We start from the raw sequence: 23,519 nt of genomic DNA, 5'->3' as shown, positions 1-23,519 counted from the left end.
TTAACCTGCCAGCCAATGTGAGGATAGAGCAGGCAATTGCCAAATGAATTCACAGCATGACAGTCAATGTCACATGTCCCTTCTGCATACTCTGACCAGGCAGCACCTTTGCCTAAACCCAGTTCTTAGCATAATGCCTCTGAAGTGAATATCCCGATGTGTGTTGATGATAGAACAAATTTAGACAACATCATCTGGTTCTCTGGACACTGTGCAGAGTTCGCATATGAAAACAGCTTAAATCTCTTTAGGAAGAGAGTTATTTTGTTATTACAGTAGTTAATTGTTTTGGTTTGGTTGCAAAATGCAACTAAATAAACGCATAAAAGCTTCTATTGTGATCAAGATCAAAAAGAAACCAACTGTCAATGTTCCCATGGCCGAGGGGCCAGATGTATCTCTCAGGTCCTGCGTCAGGTCTTTGCTGGTTTTCTTCCTTTTTCTTAAGAACATGTCTTTCAGACACAGTTCATCTGCTGTAGATTGTATTTTTAGGCCTGCAAGTTTTTTCTATTGTCCTCAGCTCATCCAGCTTCCTGAAAATTATTAAGGTCCATGGTGAGACATGCTAGGTTTTTGGCTAATAGCTCTTTGGGAATCATCTTGTTGGTGCAAATATACTATTTTATGCCCGTAAAGCTGCATAATCTTTGGCTTTTTTTGTAGATTCAACCAAAGAAATGGAACAAGTGATGTGTTTCGACAGGCTGCAAGTACCAGAGTTTCTAAAGATACAATTTAAAGTGGGTTCTTTGCTAAGTTCTCTGTCATGTGTCGACACAACATTACTTTATCCCTTGAGTTAGGTATCCTTTTACACTTGAATGATTCATAGGTCAGTGTTAAGTGGCTTAACAAACAAACCAAAACATTCCTCTAAAAATGGTCAGGTACAATTACTGTAGATACAAAGACGGCAGCTGTGGTGCATGTTTTTAAACCTATTTCATGAACTAAAATGAAAAAACATGTTAAAACATAAAACCTGGTGAAGGTTGTGGCACCATAATTGTCAGAATAAGAAATTCAAGTACAGCGGTGTGTTATGAACAGACTGAGCAAAAATAACTACAGGAAAAATATGCTTTCAATTGTATCACTTTGTTGCCAAATATGCCAGGCAAACAGATTAAAGGCTATATGGTGAAAACAGCCCTACATTAAGGAATTGCAGTAAAATATTTCCTTTAAATTTTTTATTGCACAGATATGTTTATGGGTCTGAAGTTGATGCAGCACGTTCTTGACAGATAGATGGCAAAAAAAAAGTGCCCGGTTCTCCAGCTGTGTGTGTTGGGTGCCCTTGATTTGAATGACACTTCAAACGCACCATTAGAGAGGGAGTGGGGAGAGAAAGAACTTCAAAGGAGAGGAGCCACTGATGAGCATCTCGGGCTTGGACTCAGAAGAGGAGTGGGAAGGAAGGAGGGAAGAGAAACCAGGAGAAGGGAAAGTGTGCGGGAGGGCAGTGAGGAAGAGTGAATGAGGAACAAGAGAGAAGGATGGAGAAAGAGTGAGGGGTGAAGCTCGAGTCATACTTCATCAAATACAACATGAAGAGTCACTGACTGGAAAAAGGCAGAGATGGATGCCTGATGTTCAACTCCACAGATGTTTATTTGTGGCATGCTTTTGATGAAGTGTGTGAGATTTAAGCAGTTTCTTTCTTCACTTATAGACAAAATCATATTGAGGGTTTTTTTTCTTTTTAAATTGACATGCATTTGATGACAGTATATGATGGCAAGTGCAGGTTAAATAACTCACACTGTAAGGTTATGTGATGAAGTCTTACTCAATAGGACAATGAAAAGGATTTCAAGCATATATTCTAAATGCTGTGATAATGCTTTGTACACATAGAACATTCATCAGTGTAAAAATTCAAATCAGGAAGTGTTTTCAGTTTATGTCTCAGAACATTGGAATTTTTACATTAATAGTTGCTGAAAGGATTAGTGCCCTTGTTAAAGTCATACACTGAAGACTTCCTTTTTAAAGGAAAGCTTTAAATCCAGGTAAATATGTTTCTTCATTCTGTGAAATAATAACCAGAATCAGTTCAAATATTATGCCATCTGTTTTGTGGTTGTATGTTCAGTGCCTAACCATAATAGAATAACATTGTGATATATATATATATATATATATATATATATATATATATATATATATATATATATATATATATATATATATATATATATATATATATATATATATATATATATATAAATATATAAATATATATATATATATATATATATATATAAAATAAATTAGGTTAGAGAAAAAATTATTTAATGTCATTCAACATTAAATATGTTGAAGTGCATGGATTGACCAAGAACATGTTGGCATGCTTAAGAATGAGTTAACACTTAAAGCTAAACTAAGATTCACAATTCCACATCACAGAGCAATAAAAAAATATATCTTTAGGTAATTAAACAAAGTGTGACTGTTACTTCTGTTGTAGCTAAAAACAAGACAGAACAGTCACATGTGTCTTGTACAACCTTCAAACACACAGACAGAGAGATTTCACTCTCTCCAGCATACAGGGTTGAATCAGATAGCGGGTATTATCAGTGACTACAGTGTGTACGTGTCTTCCCTCTTCCAGGAAGGTTGCTGCTGTCTGCCATGATTGATGAGGACCAACGATACTGCTGAGAACCACAGATTGCTTGTATGCGTTTGTGTGTTGGTGAGTGTGAAACAGAGAGGTTTGTTGACTACATGCAAAGGCAAAGACTTTGTGCACAGCCTTCACACTAGACTGCATTTACACTTCTGTGAATATGCATTCAAATAATATAAACAATAAAAAGATTCCATTTCATGTTGCCTAAACTCAAGCTTGTTGTTTCTGATATCACAGGGAAGCAGCTCAGTGCATTTAGGCATGTAGACACAGTGAAGACGACATGCTGAAGTTCAAACTGAGCATCAGAATGAGGAAGAAAGGTGATTTAAGTGACTCTGAACTTAACAGAGCTGTTGGTGCCAGACGGGCAGGTCTGAGTAGTTCAGAAACTGCTGATCTTCTGGGATTTTCCACACAACCATCTCTAGGGTTTACAGATAATGGTCTGAAAAAGAGAAAATATCCAGTAATTGGCAGTTCTCTGGAAGAACATGCCTTGTTGATGCCAGAGGTCAGAGGAGAACAGCTAGACTCGGTTGCCAGTTTAGCCGAGGGTTTAGGCCACTGCAGAAACCCGGGTTTGATTCTGCCCAGGTCATTTCCTGTTTGTGTCTTCTGAACCTTTGGGATGTGGTGGAACAGACGATTCACATCATGGATGATGACAACTGGCAAATACGCAGCAGCAACTGTGTGATGCATGTGATCAGGTCAATATGGACCAAAATCTCAGAGAAATGTTTCCAACACCTTGTGGAATCTGTGCCATATAGAATTAAGTCAGCTCTGAAGGCAAAATGGAAAGCCACCCGATACTACACCTACTAATAGGTGTATCCTGTAAGTGCAGTTGCTGTAATTGTTAAAGAAAGCTGTTCATGCTAATGTAACCTGACAATTTCCCTGATTACTGATCTTGTGGAATAAAAACAGTGATAAAGGAAAGTCTCCAGATGTAAAGAAAACCGCTAAGATCAAAAAGTTTTACTACTGATGTTTGTAATAATATTCTTAAAATAGTAGTCAAAGAAGAACTGTGAACACGATGTCATACTTTGTGAATATGTGAAATATATGAATCTGCTCTAAATTAGATAAACACTGATTCTGGACACAAAAACTACACCGTAATTGTATTTGGATTTGGCAACTGCTATGGGCTCCTGGTGTGAACTAAGCAAAACAAACAAACAAAAACTCTCAGTACAGTCATACTGGCATCTCTGAATTATCATCAACACTATTTCTTTCTTTCTTTTCAAACAAAAAGAGTCAAGAAGGATCTTACCTCTACTTTTTTATTTCCCATTTGACTGTGGGGCTAATTATACTATGTGATCATCTGTGCTGCAACACACATATTTGCTCAGTATAGAAATGCTGCAGTTCTCTGAATATAGCACATGCAGCAAAAAGAAATACCTGCCTTTCAAATCCCTTTCACTCTAAAGCTCTTTTACATATTATTATGGTTATACTTGTATTTTTATTGTAAATAAGATATAACCTCATTTGCCTTATATGACCTCTTAGAGGAAACTATGCCCATATTTCACCCCAAGCGGTCCTTGCTCATTCTTATGTAACACATTTCAGGCTGTATTTCAGCTCAACCCTAAACTTAATTTTACAGTTATGAAACACTGCAAGCAATAAAATGCGACTTGTGAAGCATTTTCATGACTGAGTAGCACAGATGTCATGGCTCTGAAACCAAGACCAAATTCGCAATACAAACATTCACATTCTGGTTTAGTTGTACCTTTACTCTCCTGTGCACCTGCAGCAAATGACCGCTCAATGCAATACTGGCAGAAATGCTATAAAAATTAAGTGCAACATCTCAGTTCATTAATGTAAACACAGACAAACATGGATTACTAAGTCAGGAGGATAATGACAGTCCATCCATCCATCCATCTATCCATCCATCTATCCATCCATCCATCCATTTTCTTCCACTTTTTATCCAATTCAGGGTTGTGGAGGGGCTGGAGCCACAGGAGCCCAGCTGCCATAGGACCAAAGTCGGGGTATACCCTGGACAGGCTGACTGTCTGTTGCAGAGCTAACACTCAAGTTCACACCTACAGCCAATCACCAATTAACCTAACCCCATGCATGTCTTTACACTGTGGGAGGAAGCTGGAGTACCACACAGACGTGGGGAGAATATGCATAAAACTCCACACAGAAAGGCCCCAGCTGAGCGTTGGATTCAAACCTTCTTGCTGTGAGGCAACAGTGCTAACCACTGCAACACCATGCTGCCATAGATCATGGCACACAAATGGAGGGATCTTTGTGCTGTAGCTAACTGCACAAACAGCAGTGGTGTGGTAGCCAGGCTTTGTCACGGTTTAACTGAACGTCTGTTTAATCATTTTTCAATAAGAGCACTTTTTGTGTTGGTGTAAACAGTACGTGTGTGAACATGGTATAAATAATAGCACTGAGAAACAGCATATGCATACGTGATGCATACCTACTGTAGTGATCTGATAATTAGCCAGAAGATTGTGCTTCTAATGCTAGTTAACCATGTGGAGCTATTAATGAATGCTAATCTGGTAAAAGCTGTGAAGTTTAAAGACTGAATAAACTGGAATTGCGTCAGAATGACATCTTCCCCACTAAAAGAGTGTGTAGAGACTGGATAGTAAGATATGTCAGTATTTATAGCAAGATACTCCAAAATCAATATTAACAATTGTTTGAAGTAACTGAACACTACAAGACAGTATGTCACCATGTATTTATCAAAAAACAAAAAACTGCACGATTTGTCTAAACTTTATTGAGAAGGAAAAAAAAAGAAAGAAAATCAAAAGTGCAAAGAATGTGGTTTCATAAAATGAATAAGGCACGAATGACACATGCTAATGACAAATGTGCAAACCAACCTCTGGTGTGACGTCTCTGGGGGCGAAGCCAGTACCTCCAGTGGTGAGAATGAGGTTGAGCTCCTTTTCATCGCACCAGTCTACCAGTGTCTCCTGATGGAAAGCACACACATGTGTGTACAGATGAACAAACACAAATAACAGAACATAAAGGAATACAGTAAATAGATGGTAGTTACCTTAATTTCATCGATTTCATCGGGTACTATCTTGTAGGCCGCGATCATACCCCCCAACCTGTGAAAGGCAGAAATAATCATTTGATCAGTCTGAGAGGAGATTTTTTATCCCTGCAAGGAAATCATGTTGCATCCCTCACCAGAGTGAGTCAAAAAGTCAGCTCAAGATCTATGCACTCAGTATACAGTGATCCCTCACCTATTGCAGGGGTTATGTTCCAGCGACCCCCGCGATAGGTGAAAATCCGCGAAGGAGCAGCGTTATATTTATTTTATTACTTATATATATTTTAAGGCTTTATAAACCCTTCCCACACTCCTATAAACCTTTCCCACACTCTTATAAATACTTCATATGCTCTTAAACACGAAAATTTCACAAAATCACAACACCACAGAGATACACCAGGCGCAGAGATCAGACGTCGATATGAAGTGGACAAGTAGAGATGCTGAACGTATAGGCACAGTGCGCAAGAACAAACAGACCGATGTTACGGTCACCGAGCCAATATTTAAATTAAAAAAAAAAAAAACCCACGGTACAGTGAAGCTGCAATAAGTAAACCGCAACATAGTGAGGGACAACTGTATACCATAGACTATATAGAAATATTCTTGGCATCTGGGTCTTAAAAGTTAAGTTATAGTGAAAATACCTTAAACTTGCTTTGATTCAAATGGCCAGCAGGGGGCGACTTGCTCACAAAAAGCACAGCCTTGTCCAGTTATATAAAATTCAATGTGGAAATGAAGCTGCTTCTAACTTAATTTATGACTGCCGAAAACACTTTCTTGATAAGTTTATGGCCTCAATCACCAGTTCAAAGTTTTAGTTAATACATCATAATATTCACTTTGCAAGTTCTGGTCCCATTTAGATTAAAATGTTGAAGAAAGTTTGGCTACATTGATATTGAAGAAAGTGAATAAAGTGTGCAGTATAATCCACTACATGCTTGTGACACCTAGTTTATACTTCAAAAAGGAAGTCTTCAAACTCAAGTGGATGTTGTCCATCTTTTACATACAGAAATTAAAAGCCTTTGCAGACCAGCAAGTTAAGACACAATGTATTACAGATTCTCATATATATATTTCAATAATAAGACAGAAAGAAGTAAAGAAAATGTGACACACTACATTGGCAGAAGTATTTGCTTGTCTACATTCACTTGTATATAAACTTGAGTGACATCTCATTCTTAATCCATAGGGTTTATGGATGCTGGAACACCCTTTGCAGCTCTAACAGCTTCAACTCTTCTGGGAAGACTTTCTACAATTTTAAGGAGTGTGTTTATGGGTATTCTTCCAGAAGTGCATTTGTGGGTTCAGACACTGATGTTGGATGAGAAGACCTGACTCAAAATCTCTGCTTTAATTCATTCATGCTCATCCATGTCTTTATGGACCTTGCTTTATGCACTGGTGTGCAGTCATGTTGGAACAGGAAGGGGCCATCCCCAAACTGTTCCCACAAAGTTGGGAGAATGAAATTGTCCAAAATGTCTTGGTATCCTGAAGCATTAAGAGTTCCTTTCACTGGAAGTAAGGGGCTGAGGCCAACTCCTGAAAAACAATGGAGTCAGACAAGTACCATTCTCCTGACAACCACCAAACCCAGACTTGTCCATTGGATTGGGAGACAGAGAAGTGTGATTCGTCACTCCAGAGAACACGTCTCCACTACTCTAGAGTCCAATGGCGGTGTGCTTTATGCTAATGCATTCAATGCTTTGCATTGAGCTCGAAGATAAGGCTCAGATGCAGCTGCTCAGCCATGGACACCTATTCCATGAAGTTCTCTATGCACTGTTCTTGAGCTAATCTGAAGGCCACGTGAAATTTGGAGGTCTGTACTGATTGACTCTGCAGAAAGTTGGTGACCTCTGTGCACTATACACCTCAGTATCCGCTGACCCCACTCTGTGATTTTACAGAGTGGCCTATCACTTCGTGGCTGAGTTGCTGTCATTCCCAGACCCTTCCATTTTAATATAATACCACTAACAGTTAGGAATATTTAGTAGTGAAGAAATTTCATGACTAAACATACACAGGTGGCATTCTATCATGGTACCATGCTGGAGTTCACTGAGCTCCTGAGAGCGACCCATTCTTTCACAAATGTTTGCAGAAGCAGTCTGCATTCTTAGGTGCTTGATTTTATACAGCTGTGGCCATGGAAGTGATTAGCACACCTGAATTCAATGATCTGGATGAGTGAGTGAATACAATATAGTGTATTTTCAGATAGGCACATCCTCTGTCCTTCAGCTGCCCGTTGGCCTTTAGAAGAAACCCAACACCTTTATTACATTCAAGAAAAACACAGAGCTGTGAACAGACTGATAGAAAGAGTATAGAAGAGATGACAGAGACTCTGAGGATGTACTTAAAGTGTGGGAGAAATGAAGGAGATAAAGACAGTCAATGAGACTGAAATTAGAGGCCGAGAGGAGCGAGAGACACAGCTTTACAGCAGCAAAAATGACAAGAGAGAGAATGCCCTTGAACATCCCTTCCTGAAAGGATTTTCCACAGGATGGCCCAGCGAGGAAGGAGCTCTGTCAAGGACAGGGCTGTGTTTCTGCTGAAGAGCAAGCCATAGTGACCTCCTGTGGCTAGTTTCAGTACAGCACTGAGAAAAAAAAAAAAAATACAACAACCCCAGGCTCAAGGTGAAGGCTCTGCACAGACACCCTCTTATGTAACCCTTTTTCTTTTTTAACCAGCACTATTTTTGGGAAACTTCTGCATCATGTTTCCCCTCCGCATCAGACACTTAAACACAGTGATACCTTCCCTTAGACAAACACCCATTAACTCTGAACATTAAAACCATTTTTTCTGCCTCTCAGATACTTTTATCCACATGGGAAGTCTAACTCTTCACACACTGAGTTACGAATTGTGCGCCCTGGAAATACAAGTCACCGAATCCATTGGCTCTGCTTCATTTTCAAGCTGTGTGATGGAGCAGCAGCGAGACAAGCTAACGCGAGACAACACCAAAATACTGCAGCAAGCATGCATGAAGGCAAAGCATGAGATTCAGAGGGAAGCTGCTTCTGACAAAAGATGCAGAGAAGTCAGGAAGAATCACTTAACAGTGACTTTTTCATGAAACACTGCACATGTAGGGCTACTTAACATCCACTAACTTGTGCATCCATGCACACACACACACACACACACACACACACACACACACACACACACACACACACACACACACACACACACACACACAACCACACAACTTCCCTGCTGACATTCTTGTGATGGCACGAGTGATTTACTTCTCTTGATGTGTTCAGAAGGGGTTGGGGGGGTTTGGCATCTCTGTATGTATCTGTGTGTACATATGAGTGTGTGTTTATATGTGTTCATGCATGTGCACTCGCCTGTTGATGTGTTTGTGTGTGTGTGTGTGTGTGTGTGTGTGTCTGTGTTACACCTCGGGAGAGTAAAGGAGCTGTCAGGACAAATCACCTCTCTTGCTCTCCTGGGGTTTTTATGCCTCTCTGTTTCAGCCCAAATGAAAATATGCTCAACACAAATAGCTAGGGTTCCTTCCCACCGTTTCCTAGGCAACCCCTCCTCTCTGAAGCCTCCAGTTGCTGTGTCGTTCATCGTGAGAGAGTGCGTGAGAGTTTGTGTGTGCGTGTGTATGTATGTGTGCTTTTTTTGTAACTATTGGGACACCGGTTCTCTCCAAAAGCAGCAATGTATATTTTTGACTGGATCTTTTTTTCTTCTTCTCTGAACTGTGTGTGTAGGTGCTTGTTCATTAAAAAACAAATAAACAAACAATCCGGTCCCTCTGTTATGCTGTGGGAGGGGGGAGTTTTGTGATAACTCACCCCCTTCAAAGGAAAGGTCACTAAAAATGTGTTGATCTGAGTGATAACTTTGACTTTATTCTTTTATTAGATCCTTTATTTATTCAGGTAAAAGTCTGAGATTAAAAAGCTCTTTTTTGAGAATGACCTGGTCAAGAGGGCAGCAGGCATTCATATAATGGGTGTGCTCTCTTTAATGCCCCCCATTAATAGAACAAGAGGGGTCACTGAATGGTTTAATTAGGGGGAAAAATAATGTGAATCATATGCTAAGGCCTTCATAGTCACCAGATCTCGACCCCACTGAGAACATGAGGGAAGAATGGTGTTCATGCCTCCACTAGAGTTTCAGAGGCAAATGTGTGTACATAGGAGTCTACTAACAGTATGTACATATGGAAGGGTTTTTACATTTCTACATGCAGTTACAGTTAGGTCTATAATATTTATTTATCATTAGGCTGAAAAACACAAAATCAACCAATCGGAGAGATAGCAAAAACATTAAGAGAGGCCAAATCATCAACAATCTGGTACATTCTTAAAAAAAGAATGCACTGGCCATCTTAACAATACCAAAAGGCCTGAAAGACCACAAAAGATGATTAAAGTGGATGATTAAAAATTCTTTCCTGACTTAACAAAACCCCTTCACAACATCTATCCAAGTCAATAACACTGTCGAGGAAGTAGGTGTATCATAATGTAAAAAGTCTGACATCAAGACATACCTTCGTGAGTGGAAATACAGGGTTTACAATAACGTGCAAACCACTGGTCGCACTCGAGAGGCCAGATTAGACTTTGCCAGAAAACATCTAAAGAGCTTGCACAGTTGTGGGGAAACATTATTTTTTTGGACAGATGAAACCAAGATGAACTTGTACCAGAATGATGGGAAGAGAAAAGTATGGAGGAGGAGAGAAACAGTTAATGATCTGAAGTATACCACACTATCTGTCTAACATGGTGGAGGCAATTTTATATCATGGTCACATATGGCTGCTAGTGGAACCAGCTCACTAGTGTTTATTGATGATGTGACTGCTGATAGAAGCAGCAGGGTGAACTGTGAAGTGTACAAGGCTGTACTCTCTGCTCAGATTCATCCAAATGCTGCAAAACTGATCGGACATTGCTTCATAGTGTAAATGAATGATGACCCAAAGTATACTGCAAAAGCAGCCCAAGAGGTTCTTAAGTGGTGATATTCTTCAATGGCTAAGTCACCTAATCTCAACCCAATAGAGAATACTTTAAAAACTGAAAGCAGAATGACCGACAAATGACAAGATCAAACTGAAGGTGTGTTCAGTTAAAGCCTGGCAGAGCATCCCAAGAGAGGAAACAGCATTTGGTGATGTCCATGGTTCCTACACAGGTAGTCAACGACTGCAAAGATTTACATCCAAATATTAAAAACAATCCTTATATTTAAAATCATACTAGTTTGTCCAATTAAATTTGAGCCTATAAAAATGGGGGACTGTGTATAAAAATGTCTGTTAATATAATACTTAGGTTAAACACCTTGAATTAAATCTGAACTTCAATCACATCTTGATTGTTTGATTTGTAATGTGGTCGTGTACAGGAAAAGTACAACAACAAAAAAAAAACCCCAACAAAAACAAAAAACAAACATCAGAAAAACTGTCACTGTACTTATGGGCCTAACTTTATGTTTAAATGCCAAAGATAGAATCAGTAAAGCCCTGGCAAAGCATTACACCTCAATCAAAGCTCCAAGAGTGTTCTTTCAAATCTATTGTGGTGGTGTGCAGAGACAAAATAATGAAAACTGTTTTGCTGTCCAAAAATTTCGAGGCCTGACTCTGTATATTTGCACGTGTATACTGTTTGAACATATACGTACTTGGGTCAATATGAACCACTAACTCAAATAATACTAATAAAAAAATGGGGCATCAGCTTCTTAGTTAGACACCTACCAACTAACAATGGTGAGAAAAACCAGTAAGAAATATACATGCCAGAGGGCAACCAAAGTTCAACTGAACACAAACAATGCAAATGGGGGAAATGGAAGAGGTACCTGTTATCTCTGATGACTACTGATGCTTTTTACACTTTAGGCAACAGTGCTTATGTGTACATGCACATATATATTTGTGCACATGGAAGTATCATGTATCTAGGATGTAAAATGGTTATTTGTACATATGAGGGTACATCAATAAATTGTTAGTTTCAGCATGACTGGCTTCTTTTTTACAGATAGAGTGCTTGGCTGTATTTTAGGTGGGTGTGCTCTGAATTGAGAGAAGCCTATTAGAGGGGAAAGGGCTTGCAACATTTTAATCTCTAAAACCCATCTATGTCTCTTTCTACTGCAGGGAGTTATGGCATATAAAGAGCTTCTTCAAACTGCAGGCTGGAGGTAGTCAGCCTGGGGAAAAAAAAAAAGGCTTTTTGTTTGAGGTGCGGACAAATCCTGATGCGGGTGGAGAAAGGAATAGAAAGAGGAAGAGTGGGGTAAGCAGAGAGGGACTGGGGGTGTGTGTAGGGGGGGAGCATGGCAGTAGTTTTGGCCTGAAAGCTTGGACGCATCAGCCAAATCTGTCTATGAATAAAAGACGAGCACAGAGAAGAGGATAGAGAGGGGAAGACAGAATAAGAAAGAGAGGCGCAGAGTGAAAGGAGCAAGAAAAAAATAAAATGAGGGAGAGACTGTCACGGGCACACTTAACAAGAGAGAGGAAAAGCAAATGTGTGTGTACGCATGTGAGCCAGCTGCAAATCTCAGTAGTTGTGGGACACTTCCAAGATGAGACCCATCTGCCAGGGTGATTTCATTAATAATACAAGCTCTTTGTACAGGGCACTCAATCTCACTCACTCTTTTTCTTGCTCTCTTACACACTCACACTCCACCCAGGGAGGAGACGAGAGACTTGGCCATCTCCACACTCCTGGTAGTAGCATGGAGCTGAGCCCATTAGAGCTGAGTTGTTGGTTCATCCATATGTAGGAAAGCTCTCAAGGGGTCACCTCTCAACATGTTGGCTGATAGAGGGAAAGATGAAGGGATGGAGGGGGAGGAGTGGACTAACCCACCTCTTCAAGCTCCTTCTGAGCTCTGAGTGCCCAGCACGGTGTTACACACCTATGACTCCACTCGTGGCCAATAAACAACATGCAAAGAGCCCCAGAAACACGCACAGACAGACTTACTGTAACCTAAACCATAACTACTATCTGCCTAACATGAGCTTTAACCGAACCTTACCCTAACCCTAATACATGTAAATCATTACATCCTTAAAATGTAATGATTTACATGAGGATCTTGCTTTTTGCCCCCATAAGGAAGACAAGCTCCCAGATTGCCCCAACACTATGAAAAATAGTCTGATGACTCACTACCCCATTCTGTTAATTTACAAAATAAAGGTTATAGTTCAAATCTACATTACTGACAGTTTATTCTCGGTTCTGAAGGTAGCAAACTTTAAATTACTGTGCCCTTATTGACACAGCTGGGGGGGCACTGTGGTGACAAGGGTGTTTCTTTTGACCGACGGAGAACTTCAGAAAAGTGCAGCTTCAAATTTTTTTTACATAACTGGTCTTCAAATTGATCTTCAGTGTACTGAGTCATCAGTGCCACTGACTAAAATCTGTATTTATTCTTACACTTGACTCTGCTCATTGGTGACTAACCGTACCATTGTCATGATAATCAATCTTATTGCCAAAGAAAAAATGGTGAAGTTACATTTATCTGTTTTGCTAAACTAGATGGAGCGGACACAGCTGAAAGAAATTTGCGGTTATAGCATTAATAATTATGATTAAATTGACAGCAAACATGGTTCAAACACTAACATTAGATTTGATATTTGATATTTAAATGCACTTGATTAACTGATCATCAGCAAGTGTGAGCACCTCTACAAAGCAGGAGTTTTGGCAGTTTGCAGGTGTGAAGCATTCAGGTGTCTGTCAACACAATGCCACAATCTTCCCAGGATTGGATGTTCCACCAAATTTATCCCAAGGTCACAACATGCAATGATCAGAGAAACTACAAAAAGCCCAAAAACTACACTTCAGATTCTACAAGCCTCATCTAAATATTAAAGTTGATGACAGCCGTACTTGTTCAGGAAAAGCCTGAACAAGTACGGCTCATTTGGAAGTGTTACCAAGAGAAAGCCCCTTCACTCTAAAAAGACCATGACAGCGTGTTTTAAGTTTGGACTGCATAAAGTTCTGTGAAAACGTTCCTTTTCACGGGATTAGACATGTAAATTCGGGCTTATTTGTTTAAAGCTGAACTTTCATGTCTGGACGTCTGGACTTCAAACCAAGCAAGAGATCAGCAGTTTTAGTCTCCCTCACTGCTAATTATTTTTTTCAACAAGTTTCTTATTCCTCTCACATGCACACGTTTTGCTTCCTTTATTTTGTTCAAATTGTTAAAAGCACAGCATAAAACATTTCTTGTAGACAAAAACCCTTTCCTAGAAAGTCCAAGAAGAACATCCAAGCAATGTTCAAGAAGAACGTTCAGCAGATGTTACATTTGTGACATCGGTGTGACTTTCAATTTGGAACAATCTATTTTTTTCAATCAAAGATAGGTGTTGAGAAAAGAATGCCAAAATGTTTGCTAGGACATGATTAGTATGAAGCCTGAAAATAGTCTAATGCCAGTAAAGCATTCATAATGCTGTTGCAGGTATATATGTTCAGATTTGTTAGCCCTATAAAGATTGCTTAAATAGAAAAGATGAGGCAATGAACAAATTAAATTCTTACTGATGTGCACAATTATTCTGTCTGTATTTAATAGGTGATGAGATTGCACAAAGAATTATATATTACAGTAAGTATATATATATATATATATATATATATGAATAAAAATAAACCCACTTCTTGTTTTTATTGTGATACAACAGCATCAAAATTACAACTGCTACATAATACTCTAGCAGTGCTTGCAGAAGTAGCAGTGTTTATGGTTGTAGGAGAAGTGTTAATATCAGTACTGACAATATTAGCTGTAGCAGTAGTAGTAAGGAGAGGTTTACAGTATTACATGACTACTGTATGAATATTTTATTTTTTGTATTAAATTGCAGAAAGAGTAAAAAAAAAAAAGTAAAAGTAAAGTTAACATGATGAAATTCAATAAAGGTCTGCAGTCACATGCAAACCAGGAATCTTCCATCTGGTCAGCATTTTAATCCCTATAACAATAAGTCTGAACACAGAGTGTTTATTCCTGCTGGATCTCTAACAGCACAGGTTTATGAATTTGTCTTGTCCTGTGCACATGTCGTCTCCTGACTGTAAAATTAGCCCTACTGTCATCCATCTCAGTGACTTCTAGCTATTCTTAGCCATAATCATTTGTAAAATTGACAAGGGTTGTTACAACACAAGTCACTGGAAGGCAGAGACACAGAGATGAACTGTTATGGAGGGAGGCACACTTAACCTTTAACACATACATATAAACGCCCATGGCCACAATGGCCTAGGAATGAAATATTATTGATGCACCCATTTGTTGGTCAGCTAATGGTAATAGATGATATGCTCCATGTTAACTCCCATTACCAATTAACATAAGCCAACAGCAATAATACAGAGAACACCAAACAATCAAAATGATGCCCCATGAGCAGTGAGTGACAGTGAGAAGGAAAAACTCCCTTTTAACAGGAAGAAACCTCAGACAGAACCAGGCTCAGGGAGGGGCGGTGATCTGCTGCAACTGGTTGGGGGTGAGGGGAGTGGGTTTTTATTTCTCTAAAGGAAGGTTATCAACAATTTTGTCCACATCTGTAAATAATAATAATCATAATAACTTTATTTGCATAGCACTTTTTTTAAAAACACACATTTACAAAAGTGCTTCACAGTTTGGATAAAACATACAATAAGCCAATCTCATGGGCTGAACGAGGCTGTTTCAAAGAAAAGTCGCTGTAGGCATGACTATGTTGTGGGACCTCACTGTCCTTCCATGCACATACATGGAAAGCTGGAGGCTTTTAAAGCAGCAGCAACATGCCCCAGCAGTAAGTCAGACACAGCATGGACTTCCATCTTATAGCTTAAATCATGCACCATATATGAGACGTGTGAATTGGATGCATAGAAAGATATCGCCTGAACCTTAAGCTGGTGTAATGTTATGCTCAGTTACTCTAAAAAAACCAAAACAAAGAAAAAAAAAAAAACTTGCTGACACTTTGGTACGAATGCATACAAAATCTAACAGGCACACACAAAAACAGCCACTTGTTCACACATCCCCTCTTCCTCATCTGTGTGTCCTTGAGTCGAGATATCATTTATTTGTCCCCCTCTGTTACTTGCTCTCTTTTTTGCCACACATCATTTGTCTCTCGCCCTGACACACACCTCTGGATACCCCTGAATGCCAAACTGGGCAGACTGATTGATTGCACGTGCCAATGTGTGTTTGCGTGCCTGAAAGACACTGTGATTACAGTTTATGTTATGTGTCCTGCTGTGGCGCAATACTCCCTCCCTCCCTCACTCCCCCGCACTCTTTCTCTTTTCATCTCTGTCTACGTGCCTCTGTCATGGCAGCAGTGGCACATTGAGGGCACGGCGTTCCGGGTGGTCAACCTGATGGAGCCGCTGACTTGTGGTGCGGCGTGGATTAACATGGCATGGAGGCTCTTGGGCCAGAGAAGGTCAATCATCACTGCAACACAACAGACCAGACATGGACGCCAATGCTGATACTGTGTTCCAGTTTCCAGTTTTAATGTTTCACAGGAGCTGGTTTACTACTAGTCGGACGTCTTAGTTAACTGGTATAAAACACACTCATCTTAAATGCTTTTTAGTAGCACAAAAATCTCTAAGTCAGTGGGAGCCCAACACAGAGACAAACATCAAGGAATTGTAGCCAACAAGCTTCACAACAAATTGGCTATAACAAAATTATTGGCCACAACAGAACCTTTTATCAGCTGTCAACAGCCAATCACATTTTCTCAATTCCCAGTACTCGATGGGCAAGCCAAGTGTTCTCTGTAACTATCATAGTCCCCTTACATCTCTCATATAAAAAAAGATCGACCTGTTATATTCCAAGATCAACAGTTGCCCATCTATAATGCAAACAAATGCAATTCAATCTCTAGAAGGAAACTGAAGGATCTCTTAACCCTGCTGTTGCTTTGCATGACCCTTTATTTAAAAAATATCTTTAGCAAATATGTATACATGTGCACACACATGGATTAATGTATGCATGCATCTATAGATACACAAACAAACAAGCAACTTCAAATTTCTACTGCCACTGCACAACACTGTACAAACAAGCATGTCATGAATCCCTAATCACTTTCTGGCACCCTGTCGAGCGTGACGCACATGACATGGCACAAGGCTGCTCACACTCCCTTTCTGTGTCACACAGACTTGACACATGAATTACACATCAGGCTCAAAATAAACATACCGTAAAGGACATGACAAGCATGGATCAGTCCAGGGTCCCACAGCGGGGGTGGGGGTGGGGGGGGGGGGGGGGTGGGGGGACTGGTGACACTCCAGTGATATTGAATGGTGTAAGACAGTGACAAGGGAACAGGGTAGCTCCAGCAAGTCTACGGTTGTATGGGTAATAGCTTGGATGTCTAGAGAAGCGTGTCTAAGGCTGCGTGTTGGGGGTCACACTTTGTAGTGTTGTAGTCACAGGATGAGGTGGCACTTCAAAAGGCTATGTGTGGTATTTGCAATAGTACAAAACAACTTTCAAATCACTAAAGGACAGAAATGTGAGACAAAAGTGTGCCTCAAACTTTGAGGCTTTCTCTCACTGGCCTGCATAGAGCTCTGAGCTCAACCATTTTGAATCCCACCTTTGGGATGAACTTAAACTGTGAGCCAGGCCTGACCTCACTAATCCTCTTGTGACTGAATGGACAAAAATGCCCACAGTCAAGATCCAAAATCTTGTGGAAAGACTTAGTGTAGTGTAGTGTGAAAAAAAAGCATATTAGTGGCCATATCAAGGTGTACCATATAAAACTTATGACCCTCAGTTCAGCTGAGAAGAAAGAAATGAGCCAAATGAGCACAGTGGAATTGGGACACGTCCACATCCCTGTTAACAACTGTTGATTTCACCTCATTTAACTTCTATTGAGTAAATAATGACTTCTTGTGGCTACCAGGATTCATCCTTAAACATAAGAGAACTGCAAGCGCTTTTGTTGTTGCCATGCATGCCGGGAAATTCTCTTCATGAGGGGCAACGCCGAGCCCCGACATGTTGAGCTGAAGAGATATTTTTAGCTTCTTAGTTACACTCTTGCACTAAAAGAAGAAGGCTTACACGCAGAGACGCACACATGCAGGGAGGCTGCGCATCTCATTTTGTGTGGCAGACTTAAAACAACTTTGATCTGGATTAAATGACTGTGTGTGTGTGTGAAAGTTTTTTGTTGTATCTGTTGCATTCCATTGTCTAGAAAAGGGTAATACTCACAGGGAGGGATCGTGGACGAGATCTTTGAGGTTGACCCCACTGCGGTCCTCTGCTAGGTTCCGAAAACAGCTGTCACTCACTGGATAGGCAGCAACAGAAAGAAGAGAAAATGTAGTTAGCACAAAGCATTCTCCAGGTAAAAGATTCTTCTTTGCCATGAATGCAAGTAATTACAAAGAAAGAAGCTATCAAAAACTGTCAAGATTTTACTTCCATAAACCTCTTTACTCTCATGTCAGCCTCCTTACACAGTACGGAAAAAGAATGACTATTTTATTTCCCAAACTGTGTCATGGTTCTCCACATGTGATTGCTGAGAGTGGAAAACTGATTACCAGATGAGGAAAACAGTGAGAAACCAAAAACGATCCTCCTTGTGAACAGATGAAAAACACTAGAGGAAGAAAATCCAGGAAACATCCCTCCACACGCATCTTTAAATGGATCTGTGCTGTTTTTGTTTTCATTCTTACATTTCACACCTATGACTTGACAAAGAGAGAATCTCCAGCACACGGGGTTTGTCCTGTCAAAAATGGAGACAACAAGATGGTATTATTTGTTGCAGCCACAATTGTCAGCTGTGACTGTTATACGGCAGGTGTTTCTGTATATCGGAATCATGTCTGGTGTAACTGCTACATTGTCTCCTGAACCCTGTCTTCCAACTCAGCCATATTGCTAATTAAATAAGGTCAGGGTGTGAATAAAACACATAGTGACACCCATCCAAACCCTTCACTGTGCACACGTTTTGAGCCTATGGAAAGCCACACCTTCACACAAAGCCTCTTGCCTACAGAGCAGGTGTGAGCCACATGAGTCATCGTGGTGATGATAGACAGATGGAGTGATGGATAGCGTAAGACAGGGAGGAAGATGAATATATGCAGACAGAAAAATGAATAAGAAAGCAAAAGGAAACAGAAAGAGACATTTCAGGATAATGAAGTGAGGGATAAGGTGTTTTCCGATCTGATGGGCCAAACATGAACAGACGTGCACTCGCGTCTCAGAATAGATCCAAAACGAGTCAATGGAGGGAGTGATGGTGGTGGATTTAAGCCAAAAATCTTGATGCACCAGTTGTAGTCAAGATTGGAAATGTCATGATGTTACTCCAATGAAGTGCCATGATCCATGAACAAGAGGAGGGGCGGTGGGATAGGGTGAGAACATGGGTGAAGCAAGAATGGTGCAAAAATGGAATTGAGATGGCAAAAGGGGGAGGACGGGGGGGTATAATGGAGATGGAAAAGTATGGTGGGATATGAGTGTGGGTAATAAAAGATTGAGTCGGAGTAGAGAGAATGGAAAGATGAAGGCTGTAGAGGAGGAAAAAAATTTTAAAGAGGGGGAAGGGTGATGGCGAAAAAAACAAAGCTGTGCCGATGGGCAGTACTGTGGAGGTAAACAGAGGGAGTAGGACGTTGCTCTAGGCTCTGGCAAATAAATAGGAAAGTGCTGACATTTGCACACTGAGCCTACTCAGAAAGAGAGAAAGAAAGGAAGAGGCAAGGGAGACAGAAAGATTGTTGTAATGGGGTGGTGGCAAGGCGAAAGAAAAAGTCCGAGGGTGGAGGGAAAAAGGGAAGCTAGCCTTTGGAATACACACCACCCTGGCTTTACAGGGGGACTGCTGCATAAGTGCAAGTGTGTGTATGTGTGGATGAGTTTGTGCGTATGTGTGTCTGAAGACGAAACTTCGCTCAAGACTGCAGTATTCCTTACAAGCGCGCGCACACACACACACACACACACACACACACACACACACACACACACGCACACACACACACTGAAAGAGAGAGACCTCCTCAGTCTCTCTCCCAGCTACCCCTTGATCTAAAAATAGCCGTTCCACTCTCCTACAAGAGGCAGCAACCATTCTGAACCAATCAACGCGGTCTGTCAAAGGCATCGGCATCCACCACCCCTTAGTGTGTAAGTGCATGCATGCGTGCGTGTGTGCGTGCATGTGTGCAACAAGGGGAACTCCTGACTGAGGGTAATAAAACTGCCCCTCCCCTCTGCACTGGTTAGAAATGGTGGGAAAGTGATCCCTCCAAGAAGACAATAGCTCGGAAAACAAAAAGAAAGCAAGAGGGAGAAAAGGGGGAACAAAACGAGGGAGGGAAAGGAGTGCGGCTGAAAGACAGGGACAGGCAGATCTGGCTGCAGTTGAAATAGGCTTCAAAGGAATATTAATGTGATCCTGTGCAAGAGCTGAAGACAGGGGAAGAGAAGGGGGAGAGGGAGGGCAGATGGGGAGGAGTGAGAGAGAAGGGGAGGGGGAAAAAGGTGCGTGAGAATTAATGACATCGATATCTCCCATCTGCATAGCTCCACCCATGCACTTTTCTCCAGGTGAATCTGCGGCTTGGCTTTCATTGCCTGCCCGCAGTCTACTCAAACATCCCTGATGCGGTATAGTAGCCACCAGAGATTTAATTATCAGAGCAAACAGAGCACAGTTTTACTTCCAACTCTACAAGCACAATGACGATACTTGATCAATGAGAAACTGAGGAAGTGCCACTCTGTTCCCAGGTCACGATGACAGTAAAGACGCAATGTAGTGACCCCTGTCCCACCCCAGAGGGTGCTATACCCCATGCTGCATACTGTACACAGAAACCTAAAGGTCAATGCTTCTACATGGCTGTACCTAGTAGGAGACAGAAGCCCAGACAGACTTTTCCATCAAACTTGAGACACATTCATACTCAAGACTACTAGTAACTCATGCTGCTATTTTGTGGTCAAGCTCATATCTTTAAGCACATTTTCAGTTCCAAGCTAGTGCATTTAATTTCTATTTTGGACATTAATGCTATCAAGTGCAACCAAATATTTCCCTTGCACTGCCCTCACCTTTTTCAATATTATTTATATTGTTGAGGGAATGTTTTCATGTTTTTTCCCCCCTGCTTTTGCACATTTCTGTCAGTGTCTATTTGTGTGGGTTATAATAAAAAGGAAGAACATTGTAAGAAAAAAAAGAAGCAAGTACTGAGTCAATTTTTTTCTCCTACTAAGTAGCTACTACAAGGTCAAACCAATGTTATAGTGCCTTGCTATTAAATTATTTTAATGATAAGCTCAAACAAATAAGTTAAAACAAGTATTTTGAGTACTGACTTAACATGCCTAAAACTATGGTATCTTGCCTTTATCCATACAGGTATCTCCGTATCTACTTTCTGGGGCCTATGCCAGCACTGACTCTTATCATCTTATATTTGCCTGTGAATGTGTGTTAGTGCACAAGCTTGGATGTCCCCAGGCTAAAGTAGTGGGAGGAGAACAGGAGGCCTGTGCTTCAGAAGCATTACGCAGGGCAACACCACTCACGCATGGGATCTAGATCAGACCCTAACACAAACACGGGCTCATGCACACTCTCAAAGGGTAAACCACTAGTGCACAGAAGATCAGGGCACAGGGGAGCACATCAAGAGACCAAAGAGAAGAAAAGTGATCAGGAAGGGAAAGAAAAAGTCATTACAGGATGAAAGTTTGACACTATGTTCCTCTGACCTTGGAATAATTGAGACAATGCCAATAAAACCAGTTGGAGAATGCCTGCACAGTACAAATAACCCACAAAAAAAAAAAAAATTATATATATATATATATATATATATATATATATATATCATCTGATGACTTAGCCTTTGGTGACAATAGCCAATATTTAAGATGTCGGGCCCGAGATTTCCTTTCTGTGACGCGTAGTTTATAGATGCAGATTCTTTTAAAAAAGCTAATAAACAGCAAAATCCATCCATCCATCCATCCATCCATCCATCCATCCTCCCTCTTCCGGGTCACGGGGGCAGTCTAAGCAGAGAAGCTAAACGTTCCCAGGCCTTCCGAGAGATATAATCTCTCCAGTGTGTCCTGGGTCCTGGGACCAGGAGGCGTCCTAGTCAGATGCCTGAACCACCTCAACTGGCTCCTTTCAATGTGGAGGAGCAGCAGTGCTACTTTGAGCCCCTCCTGGATGGCTGCACTCATCACCCTATCTCTAAGAGAGAAGCCGTCCACCCTTCAAAGGAAGCTCATTTCTGGCACTTGTATTCACGATCTCATTCTTTCAGTCACTACCCAAAGCTCATGAACATAGGTGAGGGTAGGGACGTAGATTGACCGGTAAATTGACAACTTCGCTTTCACGCTCATCTCCCTCTTTACCACAACAGACTGGTGCAGTGTCACGCTGCACCAGTTCGTCTGTCGAGCTCCCGCTCCCTTCTCCTCTCACTTGTGAACAAGACCCCGAGATACTTAAACTCCTCCACCTGGGGCAGCAACTCGTCCCTGAGCCGGAGTGGGATCATAGCCAGTGGTTTTGAGACTTCCTTCAGTAAATCATTTTCCTACATGCAACTAATGTTGTCTCAAACAGGACTGGTCAACAGCAAAAAGACTGGACTACAAATGAAAATGGAAACTTTTTAGCTTTGTGGCAAGTATCCCTATCTCATTTCCAAGAGGCTGCTCTTCTGAAGGAGGTTTTTAACTAATGTGATTACATGACAGAGCTGTGTTACAAAGCAGACAAACTTGCTCTGTAATGTTGGTATTTTGTCTGGAAAGGATCCTACCAGAAAACTTGCTGACTGTTATTTTTAGATCACATTCCACAGGGTTACAAACTTTCCACTATCAGCTGGAGTAAGACTTTGGGGTTGACGTGTCTGGTGTAGTGCGTGTAGTTCCATGGATAATCTACCACCAGAGATTAACAATTTTAGTCATTTTTGACGAACCAATCCTTTAAAAAGTCGAGGAAAAAAAAAGTTTGACGATCTATTTGAAAGATGAAAATAATCACTTCTGTGAACAACATAATAATTGTTAATTATGTGCGGAAATCTGTTGTTTGTGTTGTTGACAAAACTGTTTTTATTTATGAAAAAAAATGCAAATTTTGTTCATGTTAATAATAACTTATGGCTCAGTAAAATGTGTCTTTTCATTGCCATCTGTTGCAGCTTTAAAGCCGAGAGTGGCAACGACTATGCTAAACATTCACGTGCACAATAATAACACAGAAGAAAATCCCATCAAAACTGCAAATACTGATCTTAGATTTGAGCAGGAAAACTGACAAAAACTACAAAAAAAAAAAACCCTTGACAAAATTGTCACAGCTGTGAAGGAATTCAAGACTCAATCTGAGAACTGCTGCTGTCTGACAAGTTATTTAACTGTAAAACTACGGCTGTATGTTACAAATCACCTGTCTGAGGCAGAGAAAAGCAATTTACCATTAGGCTCTGACAGATCCTGTCTCTTTCTCAGGAATAAATGATAGCAACACATTATTAACCAAGTTACCTATTTTGTGCGACATGTATAAATGTGCAAAACTCTTGCTCTGGGGACGCTTGATAAATTTTCTGTGTTACTTTATGGAGG

At 40.6% G+C, this 23,519-nt stretch overlaps 1 protein-coding gene across 5 annotated transcripts in view; it reads right to left on the bottom strand.

Annotated features, from left to right (window-relative positions):
* Positions 1–23,519, bottom strand: part of gphnb (gephyrin b) — a 123,301-nt gene that overhangs the window by 70,562 nt on the left and 29,220 nt on the right. For all 5 annotated transcript variants that reach the window (XM_030721792.1, XM_030721794.1, XM_030721795.1 and 2 more), the window contains exons 2-4: positions 18,093–18,171; positions 5,733–5,790; positions 5,554–5,646 (exon numbers count right to left, since the gene is read on the bottom strand). In XM_030721792.1, coding sequence (XP_030577652.1) covers positions 5,554–5,646; positions 5,733–5,790; positions 18,093–18,171 — 230 coding nt within the window. The remainder of the gene's footprint in view (positions 1–5,553; positions 5,647–5,732; positions 5,791–18,092; positions 18,172–23,519) is intronic.

This window comes from Archocentrus centrarchus, chromosome 24 (assembly GCF_007364275.1).
Source record: "Archocentrus centrarchus isolate MPI-CPG fArcCen1 chromosome 24, fArcCen1, whole genome shotgun sequence".
Lineage (NCBI taxonomy): Eukaryota > Metazoa > Chordata > Actinopteri > Cichliformes > Cichlidae > Archocentrus > Archocentrus centrarchus.
The sequence above is the reverse complement of the archived record's forward strand: the minus strand, read 5'-3'. Positions and strand labels throughout refer to the sequence as shown.